The sequence below is a fragment of the Microcaecilia unicolor genome, chromosome 2 (genome assembly GCF_901765095.1).
Source record: "Microcaecilia unicolor chromosome 2, aMicUni1.1, whole genome shotgun sequence".
Taxonomy (NCBI): domain Eukaryota; kingdom Metazoa; phylum Chordata; class Amphibia; order Gymnophiona; family Siphonopidae; genus Microcaecilia; species Microcaecilia unicolor.
Window position 1 is genome coordinate 129,684,065 of NC_044032.1, and position 16,113 is coordinate 129,700,177.

The following is a 16,113-nucleotide window of genomic DNA, read 5'->3' on the forward strand; positions in this document are numbered from 1 at the left end:
TGTTGGTGTAGTACATGGCAACCTGATTGTCTGTCTGAATTAAGATTACTTGGTTGGACAACCAATCTCTGAAAGCCTTTAGAGCGTTCCAGATCGCTCTTAATTCCAGGAGATTGATCTGCAGACCTTTTTCCTGAAAGGACCAGTCTCCCTGAGTGTGGAGCCCATATACATAAGCTCCCCACCCTAGGAGAGATGAATCCGTCGTCAGCACTTTCTCTGGCTGAGGAACTTGGAATGGTGGTCCCATGGTCAAATTGGATCGAATCGTCCCCCACTGAAGAGAATTCTGAAAGCTGGTGGACAGTTGGACTACATCCTGTAGATCCCCCGCAGCTTGAAACCACTAGGGTCCACTGAGCTGATCTCATATGTAGACGTGCCATGGGTGTTACATGAACTGTGGAGACCATGTGCCACAGAAGTCTCAACATCTGCTGAGCCGTGACCTGCTGAGACACTCGAACCACGGACACCTGGGACAGAAGGTTGTCCGCCCTTGCCTTGATCTGAGTTTTCAATAGGGCTCCAATGAATTCCAATTTTTGGACTGGGGTGAGATGGGACTTGGGATAATTTATGACGAACCCCAGTAGCTCTAGCACCCAAATAGTCATTCGCATGGACTCCAGAGAACCATCCTTCGAGGTGCTCTTCACCAGCCAATCGTCGAGATAAGGAAACACATGCACTCCCAGCCTGCGTAGTGACGCTGCGACTACAGCTAGGCATTAGGTAAACAGTCTGGGCGCAGACGCCAGGCCAAAAGGCAGTACACAGTACTGAAAGTGCTGTGCTCCCAGCCGAAATCGAAGATACTTCCTGTGAGCTGGAAGTATCGAGATATGGGTGTAAGCATCCTTTAAGTACAGAGAGCATAACCAATCGTTTTCCTGAATCATGGGAAGAAGGGTGCCCAGGGAAACCATCCTGAACTTTTCTCGGACTAGAAATTTGTTCAGGGCCCTTAGGTCTAGGATGGGACACATCCCCCGTTTTCTTTTGCACAAGGAAGTACCTGGAATAGAATCGCAGCCCTTCTTCCCCTGGTGGAACGGGTTTGACCGCTTGGGCCTGTAGAAGGGCAGAGAGTTCCTCTGCAAGTACCTGTTTCTGCTGGGAACAGTAAGAATGAGTTCCCGGTGTACAATTTGGAGGTTTGAATTCCAGATTGAGGGTGCATCCTGACCGGACTATTTGAAGAACCCACCGGTCAGAGGTTGTGAGAGGCCACCTTTGGTGAAAAAATATCAACCTCCCCCCAACCGGCAAGTCGTCCGGCACGGACACTTTTACTGAGGCTATCCTGAACTGGAACAGTCAAAAGCCCGTCCCTTAGTTTTGCTGGGGAGCCGCAGTGGCGTTAGGCGCACGCTGTTGACGAGAACGAGCGCGCTGGAACTGAGCCTGGACAAGCTGCCGAGAAGCAGAGTGTACCTACGCCTAGCATAGGAATAGGGAGCACTCCTCTTCCCTCCAAAAAACCTCCTAGATGAGGAGGTAGTAGCAGAAGACGCCCGGCGAGAGAGAGAATCCATAGCATCATTGTGCTTTTTGAGCTGGTCAACCAGATCTTCTACTTTCTCACCGGCAAGGAACATCCACCATCTGCTGCTGGACCGAATGATCCAGGTCAGAGACATGCAGCCATGAGAGTCTGCGCATCACTATACCTTGGGCAGCGATCCTGGATGTTACATCAAACGTGTAGAATGTACCCCTGGACAGGAATTTTCAACACGCCTTCTGCTGCCTGACAACCTAACGAAAAGCCTTGGCCTGCTCCGGAGGGAGTGCATCAACCAAGCTACACAGTTGCCTCACCGAGTTCCGCAAGTGGATGCTCGTGAAGAGCTGGTATGTCTGGATTTTGGCAGTGAGCATAGCGGCCTGATACGCCTTCCTCCCCAAAGAGTCCAAGGTCCTAGATTCTCTGCCTGGGGGTGCCGAGGCATAGTCCCTAGAACTCTTGGTTCTTTTGAGAGCGGAGTCCACCACCATGGAATTTATTTATTTTATTTATTAGGATTTATTTACCGCCTTTTTGAAGGAATTCACTCAAGGCGGTGTACAGTAAGAATAGATCAAACATGAGAAGCAGGTAATTAGAGCAGTAAAAATATTTGAACAACAATACAAAGTATGGCATGGTATACTACTTGCAATGACAACACAATATGTACTAGAACATCAATCCAGTTTCCCCGTGGATCCGATATTGGGATTCAGTTCTTTTCGGGATCACGGGGTTAGACAGAGGGAATGACCGGTTTCACATAAGGACTTCCCTTCAGTACATTATGCAAAGGAGCCGTTGCAGCTTCTCTTGGTGGAGAAGGATAATCCAGGACCTCGAGCATCTCAGCCCTGGGCTCATCCTCAACCTCCATAGGGAAGTGAATAGCCGCAGCCATTTCCCGTACAAAGGAGGTAAAGGATAGACTCCGGTGGAGACAGTCTGCTTTCTGGTGGAGGGGAAGGTTCAGAAGGAATCCCATAGAACTCATCAAATGAAAAGTACCTGGGATCCTCCTCTTCCTTCTACGAACGCTCATCTTCAGTATCGGACAAGACATCTCTCAGAGCAGTCCGAAACTAAGCCTGCCTCGATGCCGAGGAACGACATCCTCAATGGCGGTGCTGAGAAGTCGACGCCCGCCTGGACTCCAGTGAAGCTTCCTCTACCGACGTCAAAGGGAAGTCGACCTGGGTGGCAGGCGGCACCGAGGTCAGGGAGATCACCACAGGCGAAGGGCCAGATACCGCTGCAGCAGACGGTATGGAAGGTGCAAGCACCCCCGACACCGAAGCAGACTGGCGCAGTAACCCTTCCAGAAGCTCTGGAAGCAGGGCCCTGATGCGCTTGTCAAGAGCCGCCATCGGACAAGGCTGCGGGGTCGGTATAAGAGCAGGTGGCAGAATCTGTCGAGGCTCGGGAGCAGGTACAGGGCTGCTAGACCGACGCATCGGCACCTCCTGAATAGAGGGAGAGCGATCTTCTCGGCGCCGACGCTTCTCGGGTGCCAAATCCCTCAACGCCCCGGAGCTCCCAGCACTGTGTATCGAAGGAGAACGATGACGGTGCTTCTTCGCCCGTCATAGAGACTCCTCGGTACCGATGAGGAAGCCGTGGAATCCTCACGTCTCCTCGGGGCCGGGTCCAACAAAGGTCGGTCCCGGGGGCCTGCATAACAGGAGGCCTCGAGACATGTGGCGACCCACTCGATGCCACACTGCTCCCAGCATGAGTTGGTCATTCTGCAGCCATTACCTTCGCTCCCTAGGTTGATGCGTCCCTCGATGTCGATGACGCCGACCTCGGTACCGATGTCGAAGGACCGGACCAAGCACCAAAAAACTTCTCTTGTTGGGCCTCTCGAGACACTTGAGTCTGTTTCTTCATGTGAAAACACAGACTACAAGCGGCTTGGCTATAGTCGGGCCCAAGGCACTGGATACACAAGACGTGGGTATCGGTACCCGAGATGGTCCAGTTGCACAGAGTACAACGTTTGAAGCCGCTGGGTGTCTTCAATGACATGGAAGGAAAAATGGGTTAGGCGAAATCAAAAGATGCGATTGTGCCTGTTAAAAGAAACAAGGACACAAAAAGAAAGGAGCAACCCGGCCACGTCGAAAAAGAAAGAAAACTTTAAAAGGGTACAAAAAACTAACGAAAACTAAGGGAAGTTTTTTTTTTTTTTTTAATGTAAATATCTATTAAAAGAAATAAGGCAAAAGCCAGAAAAACAGAAGACTCTTTCCCGGGCCTAAGAGGAGCGTAGAAACAACTCAACCGCACCTCACCGCGGAGAAAAAATAACTGAGCGGGAATGCTTACGCACACGCGCCAGAAGGCTCTGGCAAGATTTTTAAATATTTTGCTTGCAAAAATGCCGGTTCCCGGGCCGACACAGACATCTACTACTACTTAACATTTCTAAAGCGCTACTAGGGTTACGCAGCGCTGTACAGTTTCACAAAAAAGGCCAGTCCCTGCTCAAAGGAGCTTACAATCTAAAGGATGAAATGTCAAGTTGGGGCAGTCTAGATATCCTGAATGGAGATATAGCGGTTATGTGCCGAAGGCGACATTGAAGAGGTGGGCTTTGAGTGAGGATTTGAAGATGGGCAGGGAGGGGGCTTGGCGTATGGGTTCAGGTAGTTTATTCCAAGCATAGGGTGAGGCGAGGCAGAAAGGGCAGAGCATGGAGTTGGCGGTGGTGGAGAAGGGTACTGAGAGGAGGGATTTGACCTGAGAGCGAAGGTTTCGAGTAGGAACGAAAGGGGAGATGAGGGTAGAGAGGTCATGAGGGGCTGCAGATCGAGTGCATTTGTAGGTAAGTAGGAGAAGCTTGAACTGTATGTGGTACCTGATCGGGAGCCAGTGAAGTGACTTGAGGAGAGGGGTGATATGGGCATGTCGGTTCTGACGGAAGATAAGACGAGCAGCAGCGTTCTGAACGGATTGAAGGGGGGATAGATGGCTAAGTGGGAGGCCAGTGAGGAGTAGGTTGCAGTAGTCAAGGCGAGAGGTAATGAGAGAGTGGACGAGTGTTCGTGTGGTGTGCTCAGAGAGGAAGGGGCAAATTTTGCTGATGTTGTAGAGAAAGAAGCGACAGGTCTTGGCTATCTGCTGGATATGCGCAGAGAAGGAGAGGGAGGAGTCGAAGATGACTCCGAGGTTGCGGGCAGATGAGACGGGGAGGATGAGGGTGTTATCGACTGAGATAGAGAGTGGAAGGAGAGGAGAAGTAGGTTTGGGTGAAAAGACAATAAGCTCGGTCTTGGCCATGTTCAGTTTCAGGTGGTGGTTAGACATCCAGGCAGCAATGTCGGATAAGCAGGCCGATACTTTGGCCTTGGTTTTCGCAGTGATGTCTGGAGTGGAGAGATAAAGCTGGGTGTCGTCGGCATAAAGATGATATTGAAAACCATGAGATGCGATCAGCGAGCCCAGGGAAGAGGTGTAGATTGAAAAAAAGAAGGGGTCCAAGGACAGATCCCTGAGGAACTCCAACAGAGAGCGGGATGGGTGTGGAGGAAGATCCTTGAGAATGTACTCTGAAGGTACGGTTGGAGAGATAAGAGGAGAACCAGGAGAGGACAGAGCCCTGGAATCCAAATGAGGACAGTGTGGCAAGAAGTTGTGATTGACAGTGTCAAAAGCGGTGGATAGGTCGAGGAGGATGAGGATGGAGTATTGACCCTTGGATTTGGCAAGGAACAGGTCATTACAGACTTTAGTGAGTGCCGTTTCTGTCGAGTGTAGAGGGCGAAAACCGGATTGAAGAGGGTCGAGGATGGCATGAGAGGAGAGAAAATCAAGGCAACAGCTGTGGACGGCGCGTTCAAGTACCTTGGAGAGGAAAGGCATAAGGGAAATGGGGCGGTAGTTGGAGGGTAGGGTAGGGTCTAGTGAAGGTTTTTTGAGGAGTGGTGTGACTACAGCATGCTTGAAGGTGTCAGGGACAGTTGCAGTGGAGAGAGAGAGGTTGAGGATATGACAGATGGGGAGGTGACAGTAGGAGAGATGGTGTTAAGTAAGTTGGTGGGGATGGGATCAGAAGAACAGGTGGTGCATTTCGAGGAGGAAAGAAGGTGGGCGGTTTCCTCCTCGGTGATAACAGGAACAGAGGAGGAGGAGGCCTGGGTTGGTCGGCTGAGGGAGTGGGTTAAAGGGTGAATAGGAGAAGGGGGCTTGGTGGTGAATTCGAGGTTGATCGTTTGCACCTTGTCGCGGAAGTAGTCAGCCAGTGATTGGGGAGAGAGTGATGAGGGTGTGGGAGCGGAGGGCACTTTGAGGAGGGAGTTAAGGGTGGCAAAGAGAAGACGAGGGTTAGAGCTGAGAGAGTTAGTCAGTTGGGTATAATAGTCCTGTTTGGCAAGGAATAGGGAGGCCTGGAAAGAGGATAGCATGAATTTATAATGAATGAAATCAGAATGAGTGCGAGATTTCCTCCAGAGGTGTTCAGCCGATCGGGCGCAGGAGTGAAGGTATCGGATGCAAGGGGTCATCCAGGGTTGGGGATTAGTACGCCTTGTGGGACGGGAAATGGATGGTGCAGGGGTGTCTAGGGCAGAGGAGAGAGTGGTATTGTAAGCGGAGACAGCCTTGTCGACAGACTCGGAGGACATGATGAAAGGGAGGAGATTAGAGATACTAGAGGATAATGTGGGAGAGTCAACAGCCTGGAGATTTCTGGAAGTGGTGGTTAGTGTTGGGCGGGACTGAGGGGGAGGGTGATGAAGTGTGAAGGTGATCAGGTGATGGTCAGAGAGAGGAAGAGCTGATGCGCAGAAATTGGAAGGTGAGCAGGTAGAGGAGAGGACGAGGTCAAGACAATGGCCAGTTCGGTGAGTTGGGGTGGTGGAGCTCAGTTGGAGGTTGAAGGAGGTCAGAGTGAGGAACTGAGAAGCGTAAGGGTCGGATGGGTCATCAGCATGTATGTTAAAGTCTCCAAGAATGAGGGATGGGGATGAGGGTTCAAGAAAAACGGAGAGCCAGGCATCGAAGTCGGTAAGAAAGGAGGAGAGGGACTTGTCAGGGGGGCGGTAGATGACAGCAACTCTGAGTGGCAGCGGGTAGAATAGACGGATGGAGTGAACTTCAAAAGATGAGAAGCAGTGAGACTGCGGTAGGAGGAGGGGTTGAAAGCTGCAAGAGGGCGAAAGTAGTAACCCGACGCCACCTCCGCGGCCAACTGGGCGGGAAGAGTGGGAGAAAAGATAACCTCCATGGCATAGGGCCGCGACTGAGGCAGAGTCGTCAGGGGTGAGCCAGGTTTCAGTTAGGGCGAGCAGTTGAAGGGAACGGGAGATGAAGAGATCATGGGTGAAGGAAAGTTTGTTGCAGACCGAGCGGGCGTTCCACAGGGCACACGAGAAGGGGAGGGAAGAGGGGGGGGAGGAGGGGAATAGAGATGAGATTGGAGACATCGCGGAATCGTTTGCATGGATAGGACGAGGACAGGTGTGGGGGACCAGGGTTGGGATTGATGTCTCCCGCGGATAGCAGGAGAAGGAGCAAGAGGGTGCGTAAGAGGGTGGGGGAGGGTAGGGCGACGAAGGCAACGAATACGGGATGCGCTTAGGAGGAATGGGGAAGAGTTAATGGCAAGAAGGTGTTGAAGGTTGAGAGCTAGGAAGGAGGAGGACAGGAGAGATGGTGAGGTGGTGTGGGACAGGGGTGGGTTGGGTATTGCAGTAGTGAGCAGGACGGGAGAAGACATGGATGGGCAGTGAGTTCCTGCGGTATGCAGTGGTAAGAACAAGCAGCCTGCTTGTCCTCGGAGAAATTAAGTTACTATTGCTCAAATGGCATGAAAATCAGAATATATCTATTCTTGTATGGCAACTTCCATGGAGGAATGTGCTAGTTCTGATTTGCATCTGTTGTTGGGGGAGATACGAGTTTTGAGGATGCAGAAGTCGAACGAAACTGCTTTTTCCAGTTTCGGCTGAAACCAAAATTACCAAAACTGTCTGAAGCTTTTGGTTGAAACCAAAACTGCAGCCAACACTCACCACCTGGTTTCCGCTGAAGCCAAATCCTCAAGTTTGGTTGTGCAAATGTGGACCAGTGAGGTCTGCTGGGGATTGTCAGAGCATGCAGTCTGCATATTTCTGTTAACCCACAGTATCCAAGGCAGAATATAATAATTTAAATAACGAAAGACAATATTTTACCTCCAAGCAAAATAAGCTCCACATACATGGACTGCAGCTAATGAAAACTAAAAGCCACAGTGCTTTTACAATGACTGACTTTGGGCCATACTTGGAGCGACACTCAGTCACAGTTTGATAGGACTAACAGAACAGAATTGAAATATGCAGAAGTAACTGAGGATCACTCCTGCGCCAACTACACTCCTAGACCACCAGAGATTGTAAGATAAGTTCCGGGGGGGGGGGGGGGGGGGAGGGGGGGAGGAACCAATTCATGTTTGAGGGGAGGAGAAGAGAGACAAACAGGACAAAACACATATTTTTGGCAAACACATGATCATTTTCAGTCGAAACCAAAACATGGTTGAAAATTAAAACCTTTTGGCTGAAACCAAAAGTGTGCAGAAAAAGGATTTTGGGCTACTTTTGGCACCATAATGAAACCAAAACCAAAATTTAGCAGAGCATGTTTATATTTAACACAGTATAGGAGCTGCTATACTGTGTCAGACCAAATGTCTGCGAGGCTTCCTTTATGTAGTGTCACATATGTGAGCACTGTCCATCAGGTGTCTCCCGATTGGAAAAAAAGGTACGAAACATTGTTCTAGAATGACCAAAAGCCAGGTGCAGAGAGCTCCTGGCTTTAAAATAGAAGGAAAGCAGATAGATAAAAGATATCCATCACCAAAAAGCAGCAGGACACAGAAGATTGTCCATCACCAAAAACATTTATTCACCACATTAAAAGTCCAACATGGCCATGTTTTGCCCACTTCTGACCTGCATCAGGGGCTCATTAATAACTAAGCAGCACCTTCTTCAGTATACAGCATGTAAATGTAGCTTTTAATTGTTTTTTTTTAATGTGGTGAATATATGTTTGTGGTGATGGACAATCTTCTGTGCCCTGCTGCTTTTTGGTGACGGATATCTTGTATCAATCTGCTTTCTTCTGCTTTTGTTCTGGATTTTGTTGATCGTCTGCCTCGCTGTTTTCTGGGTTTAAAACAGAGGGCCCTTGTGCTGGGGGCTACATTCATTTTGAAAATGTTTTGTTCTGTTTGAGGGGAAATCTTTTCTGTGAATCAAAAAAGTTGAATTTTTCTTAGAGAGAGACTCTCCAGTTATGAGTGGGGTATCTACCTTAAGGTAATCCTTAACCAGCACTGTTGAACTTACTTAACTTCTTCAGAATTTTTCTTTGGAATATTTTTTTCCTTCTTGGTCCTAAATATACTTTAGCCCCTGTATATTAGTTTATTTCCTGTACTTAACACTATATTTCTTGAAATATTTCATTATTTAAATATTGAGTGTTCCTGGATATTAATTATAAAGTTTTTGCTTAGATAAAAAAAAAGTGTAAAAAATAAAGATATAGGAGGAGAGAGAGGCATAGAAGGTCATATGGAAAGTGCCATGCAGTCAACAAGGTATTTTACTTTTCTAGAGGAACAGAAGTGGAGGAGGGACATTAGCCCCAAATACCAGAATAAATAGCCTCAAACATATGAACACTGTCAAATGGGAAAGAAGGCAGGAGATCCTTACAAACAAAATATCTCTGAAAGCTATAGAACGACCACTGCCACTGTAAGGAAAGTTGCCCCCCAAGGAGCTCGACCTCCTCCTTAAATACAACTCATCAGCTTGAAAATGCTGCTCTGGATTTGACATTAATCTAAGTGTTCTGAAATCTCCTCTGGGACAAACTGTCAAATAGACTGATCAAGATTTGGACAGTAGGTACTATTCTTGTGTCCCTCTAACAAACAGGCAATGTACCAGCATACTTGTCACCATCAATGGTCTTCAACAGCAGTAACTAGTGAAACTCAGGGCTTTGGGAATGGGATAAAGCAAAGTTACTCATCTGTAGCAGGTGTTTTCTGAGGACAGCAGGCCAAGTATTCTCACAGCTGGGTGAAGTCATCCGAAGGAGCCCAATGCGGACACTGACTAGCAAGATTATGTTAGAACTTTCTAACAGTGTCTCACTGCACAAGTGCAAGTTCCTGTCATTCAACACTGCTAGAAATTTTAACAATCCCACTAGTCAGCGTCCACACCAGGCTCCGTCAGATGAAGTCATGCAGCTGTGAGAATACAACAGCCTGCTTGACCTCAGTAAACGGAAATCTTTCTTCAAGCTTCATAAAACTGAATGGTAAATTTGCTTTCTCTTTTTTTCCTTGGTAAATAAATGTGACTAAGAAGGCTTGCTGGTGAATCTGCTGTGAAGATGGGCGTACCTTTTCAGGAAAGGGAAAGTGCCCAAAATATGATCTAGCCATCCACCACCAGAAATGTCTTTTGTCTCCTGAACATAAGACTAGGCTTGTCTTCTGTATGACAACTAGGCTTCTGGAGGCAAATGACCCACGGAGTTATTTCACTCTCTGTGTTCCAAGCTTCAAGCATGAATTCCAACATCCATAAGTACATAAGTAATGCCACACTGGGAAAAGACCAAAGGTCCATCGAACCAGCATCCTGTCCACGACAGCGGCCAATCCAAGTCAAGGGCACATGGCAAGCTTCCCAAACGTACAAACATTCTATACATGTTATTCCTGGAATTGTGGATTTTTCCCAAGTCCATTTAGTAGTGGTTTATGGACTTGTCCTTTAGGAAACTGTCTAACCCCTTTTTAAACTCTGCTAAGCTAACCGCCTTCACCACGTTCTCCGGCAACGAATTCCAGAGTTTAATTATGCATTGGGTGAAGAAATATTTTCTCCAATTTGTTTTAAATTTACTACACTGTAGTTTCATCGCATGCCCCCTAGTCCTAGTATTTTTGGAAAGCGTGAACAGACGCTTCACATCCACCTGTTCCACTCCACTCAATATTTTATATACCTCTATCATGTCTCCCCTCAGCCGTCTCTTCTCCAAGCTGAAAAGCCCTAGCCTCCTTAGTCTTTCATAGGGAAGTCGTCCCATCCCCGCTATCATTTTAGTCGCCCTTCACTGCACCTTTTCCAATTCTACTATATCTTTCTTGAGATGCAGCGACCAGAATTGAACACAGTACTCAAGGTGCGGTCGCACCATGGAGCGATACAACGGCAGGATTTGGGTAAGTACTTACAGACAGAGGTTTGTTATTTATTGAAACATAACCTATTAATAACTATTAATACACATTTTTGTGTTTCAACCAGAAGCACGATCATCAGTTCTTACTAATAAATGTAATAAATTTTAATAAATCACATACACAGATACTCGGAACCTAAATTATTAAAATAGTTTTTGAAAAACTGATATAGGAAACTGCACCGTCCTTCTGTCATACAATCACAGTTAATAAAATACTGAAAAGTTCCAAATTTCTTAAAATGAATAAACAAAATATACCTTTGCTTCATCTGTATCTACCCCAGCTTCTCCTTTATCCCTTGCTGCTGATACTTTAATTTTAGATTTTGAAGGATGTAAAGTCTGGGACCTTGAGGACTTGGATGCATCTGATACAGCAGATTCATTATGCTCTGACAGGCTGTCTTGTTTACTGACAAAATGACAAATTAACACATTTAAAATATATACTTACACAAATGAATCTAAAATAACAATGATCCAAATATATCCAAAGGCAGTACTTTAATGTAGCTAAAAATGGTGAATTGTACTTGCCTGTTTATATCCTTTGCAAACAATCAGCTTTGAACACCAGCTTCCTTTTATATGGGGAATTTCAGCCTTTCGCACTGAATGTTCCAAATCCCAAGCAGGATGGCACATTACATAACTGTTTTATCCCACCAGACCAGCCACCTAACTATTTAACAAACTGGCTCCCTGCCCTATTTGTTTATCTCATTAAACCCCCCTTCCGTCTCTCACTTCCTCTACCTTCTGCTCTCTTCCTTCTTCACCTCCCCCTTCCTATCCTACTCCCTCCCAGCAGACATCCTCGTCTGTTGTCCTCCTTCCTGAGGTAATGAACGTCTCTCCTAGGCTGCCCTCCTTTAACCTACACTCCTTGCTTACACTTACCTCACCAATTTATCTCCTCTCCATCCCATTCTTCCACAATTTCCCCTCACTCCATTCATTCATACCCATACCCATATACCCATTATATTCTTAATGATACTTCGATGGTTTCACATAACTTGTACAATTTAACCCATAACCAAGTTGTAACAAATGTATTTCCATTATTCATATCTTATTGTAAGCCACACTGAGCCCACAAAGAGGTGGGAAAATGTGGGATACAAATGCAATAAATAAATAAATAAATAAATAAGAGGAGGAAATGACGTCACGCACCAAAGTGGAGGTCTAACCGAGGAGCTCCGCCGGAGCTGCTAAGAAACGGCGCTTAAAAACTTACCCTGACACCGAGTGAAAGATCGAGAGGGAGGGAGGGCGCCTCCCTGGGTTATGCCACCTAAAAAGACGCTGGAGCGTTTTCGCTTCACCCTGGAACGCCGCGAAAAAGCAGGAGAAGTGAAAGCGGGACCGGAGCTGCGAGGAGCCAAGATGGCGTCGGACCGCGCATTGCCGGAGGCAGCGGTAAGGAGCGACGAGGAGGCTGTAGTTAGCAGCATGCTGCAATCGGATGTAGTGGGGATACTACAAGACTTAAAAGCGGACTTCGCTGGGATTAGATTGGATGTCCAAAATGCTCTTAAAGAAATAAGAGCAGAGATTCATGAGTTGGGGTCCCGCGTGGGAGAGGTGGAGGAGGGGTTGGTGGCCCTGCAATCCGAGGTGGATACTATGAGGCGGAAAGGGACTGAAGACCAAGGGGAATTGAACCAACTCAGAGATCAAGTTGAAGATCTGGAGAACAGGTCTAGACGTAATAACCTCAGATTCAAAGGCATCCCTGAGCTGGATATTTTTACTAACTGTGAAGTGGTAATAAAGGAGCTCTGTCAACATATTCTGATGCCTGGCTCGGAGGCCCAATCCCCTGAAATACATTTGCAACGGGCGCATAGAGCATTGGGACCACGCAGAGACCATCAACCCCGAGATATTGTTGCATGTTTCCTTGATTTTCCTGTAAAGGAACGGATTTTGCGTCAGGCCCGAGAGAGCAAGGAAATCATTTGGAAAAACTATAAAATAGAAGTCTTTCAAGATTTGGCCCGCGCCACATTGCTGAAACGTGGAACCTTCAAAGATGTAACCAGGTTTATGCGTTCCAAGGAGATTCGTTATAGATGGCTGTTTCCCTTTGCGGTATGGATTACAGTGGATGGGAAGTCACGGAAGGTCGTAACGCCTGAGGAAGCGTGGTCGGTTTTGAGGGCTTTGGGCTGCAAAGATGTCCCACCTCAGAATATAGACCTGCAGGCCCCGGCTGCCCCTAGACGGGATTCTGCCTGGCAGGTGGCGGTTGGGAGAGGAAAGAATAAGGATAAACAGGCGTCTTGAAATGTTTCATGTTGCGGACCCTATGATTGCCTGGGAATCCCGATTGGCAGCATGGAGCAGAGGAACCAGCTTGGTTCGCTAACATATGAGGAGTGGTAAACATGTGATGGAGATGGAGACTTCTCATCAGAATACTATTTGTGTTAACTGTTAAAAACTAGAATTGGACCCAATAGACAGAATGGTACTCGGAGAGGAGGTTGTTAGAGGCCTGGGGTATCAAGGCGTAATGCGTGGCCTGGTACAGAGACGGCCACCAAGTTGGGCCTGAGCCCCAGCTTGAGATAAAAGACTTTAAATAATGTTTAATGTTGTTGTAAGCAAGAGGGCAGGAGGTGGGAGGGTAGAAGGGTGCCTCTCTCTTAGTGAAAGAGGTAAGCTAAAATAAGGATTTGGGGACTTGGGAGGGTAAACGGGAGGGTATGTGACCCGGGAGGGGTGGGGAATGGGGGAGTTTTGGAAGGATTTTGGAGACCAAAGCTCTGGTTTGGTGCGTTTAATTTCCTACCATGGCTGGTCTTTCGAGTCAGGGATCAGCAAAGGGTGGGGGGGAAGGGAGGGTGGGTCGGGTGAGGGCAGGGTTAACAGTGGGGTCGTGGAATATAAATGGTCTCAACCATCAAGGGAAGCGATGTCGAGTATTTAAAGAGCTGAACAGGCTAAAATGGGATGTGATAATGTTGCAAGAGACGCATCTAAGGCCGAGAGATGTACACTTGCTGAGACATAGATCCTATAGGATCACTTTGACACACCAGGGACGGGAACCTAGAAGGGCTGGAGGGGTGGCTATTTTGGTGCGGCACACCTGTGGGTTGCGCATACAGGAGGAGTTTCGAGACTCAAGTGGTCGCTGTGTGGGTTTTAGGGGGTTCCTACAGGATAAGGAAATCACAGTTGTCAATATTTATGCCCCAAACGACGGTCAGAAGCAGTTTTTTGATTCGCTGAAGGGAGAAATCCAGGGCTTCCTTAAAGGTCAAGTAATAATAGGAGGGGACTTTAATATAGCCCCGGATGCGGACCTGGATCACTCCAAGGGGAGGGGTGGGGCAGGAAGATCGGGGCGCAAAGCATTACTATCTTTCTTGAAGGGGTGTGAAGTGGTAGATGGATGGAGATTGTTGCATGGAACTCAAAGAAATTATACACATTATTCGCATGCCGCCCAAACATATGCCCGATTAGATAGTATTTGGGTACATCGCAATAATTGGCATCTGTTAGAAAAGGCAGAGATAGAGCCATGCCAGGTCTCTGACCATGCGGCGGTCTGGATAAGGCTGAAGGGGCTGGAGGGTAGAAGGAGGGGAGGGCATTGGAAATTAAACGAAACACTATTGGGAGATGAAACAGTGAGAGAAGAGGTACGAGGAGCTATAAAGGAATTTTACAAGTTTAATGATAATGGGGAGGTAGCAGATGGGTGCCTCTGGGATGCTATGAAAGCTGTGGTGAGGGGAGTCTTTATCAAATGGGGGGCTCGGAAAAAAAGGGAGAGGGGGCGAAAATCCCTGGAATTACTTACACGCCTTGGGCAGCTGGAGAAGCAACATAAAAGACGACCCACCAATAAGTTGGGGGAGGAGCTCAAAAAGGTGCGGGGAGAACTGGCACAACTGCAAATGATAGATATGGAGTACATGCAAACTAAGTTAAAACAGAAAACTTTTGAATTTGCAAATAAATCAAGTGCGCTCCTGGCGCGCAGGTTACGGGCTAGGAGGGTCAAGGCTCTTATCCAAAAATTGAAAGATGGTAAAGGTGGGTGGTATTATGATGATAAAGATATAGCAGAAAGCTTTAGACTGTTTTATGAACAATTATACACGGCTGAGAGGGACATAGACAAGGGAGGAGTGGGGCTATTTCTGGACCAGATACAGTTGAGCCATCTAGATGCAGCTGAACAAGCGCGACTGGAGGAGCCGATCCGATGGGGGGAGGTGAAGGGGGTAATTAAGAATCTTCCTAATGGAAAGGCCCCGGGGCTGGACGGCTTCACTGCGCGATTCTTTAAATGTTATGTGGAAGAACTAGGGCCACAGTTGGTTCGCCTAGGGAATGGAGTTCTAGAGGGAAGGGAGTTGGCGACCTCAATGATGGAGGCAGGGATCTCTCTGATATTGAAACCAGGTAAGGATCCCACTAATTGTGGGTCCTATCGTCCTATCTCTCTGCTGAATGTGGACGCTAAGATAGTGGCCAAGGTGCTGGCAAACAGATTGGGGCGGGTTCTGCCGGGTCTCATAGGGGAGGACCAATCGGGGTTTATACCGGGCCGACAAGTGGGGGATAACGTACGACGTACCCTGCATTTACAGTGGGAAGCACAACAGCGGCACCCGGGAGCCCTGATGCTGGCGATAGACGCTGAAAAAGCGTTTGACAGGGTGGAGTGGGAATTCTTGAGGGAGGTGATGCGGCGTATGGGTATTGGAGAAAACTTCAGTAGGTGGATAACAGCTCTCTATAGAGCTCCAGTGGCCTGTGTGCAGATCAATGGCCGGTATACACCATTTTTCAAGATAGGAAGGGGAACCAGGCAGGGCTGCCCCCTGTCGCCATTACTGTTTGCCATATATGTAGAGCCGTTGGCCGAGATGATACGTACACATCCTGAGTTTAGGGGCATTAGAGCAGGAAAGAAGGAACATCGCTTGGCCTTATATGCAGATGATCTGTTACTTTATGTGACACATCCAGGAAAGACACTTGAGGTGGTGGAGGAGATCTTGGGGGAGTTTGGAAGGTATGCAGGTTTGCGAGTTAATATGGAAAAATGCGAAGTCTTGGGGATCTCGGTGTCACAGGAAGAGGAAAATAGTTTGCTAAGTAGGTTTGCTTTTAAATGGTCAAAAACTTACATTAGATACTTGGGGGTGCTTATTCCCAAAGATTTAAACCAACTTTTTGTTCTTAATTATGGGAAACTAATAGACCGCATTCAAATGGAATTATCTCATTGGAAGGGAATTTGGCTGTCCTGGTGGGGGAGGATGGCGGTCATTAAAATGAATACCCTACCAAAGCTATTG

The 16,113-nt window shown here is 47.6% G+C and overlaps 1 protein-coding gene across 5 annotated transcripts in view; it reads right to left on the reverse strand.

Annotated features, from left to right (window-relative positions):
* The window catches only part of BDP1 (B double prime 1, subunit of RNA polymerase III transcription initiation factor IIIB), a 330,901-nt gene that overhangs the window by 226,743 nt on the left and 88,045 nt on the right, over positions 1–16,113 (reverse strand). For all 5 annotated transcript variants that reach the window (XM_030193306.1, XM_030193305.1, XM_030193308.1 and 2 more), the window contains one exon: positions 11,039–11,192. In XM_030193306.1, the coding sequence (XP_030049166.1) occupies positions 11,039–11,192 (154 nt within the window). The remainder of the gene's footprint in view (positions 1–11,038; positions 11,193–16,113) is intronic.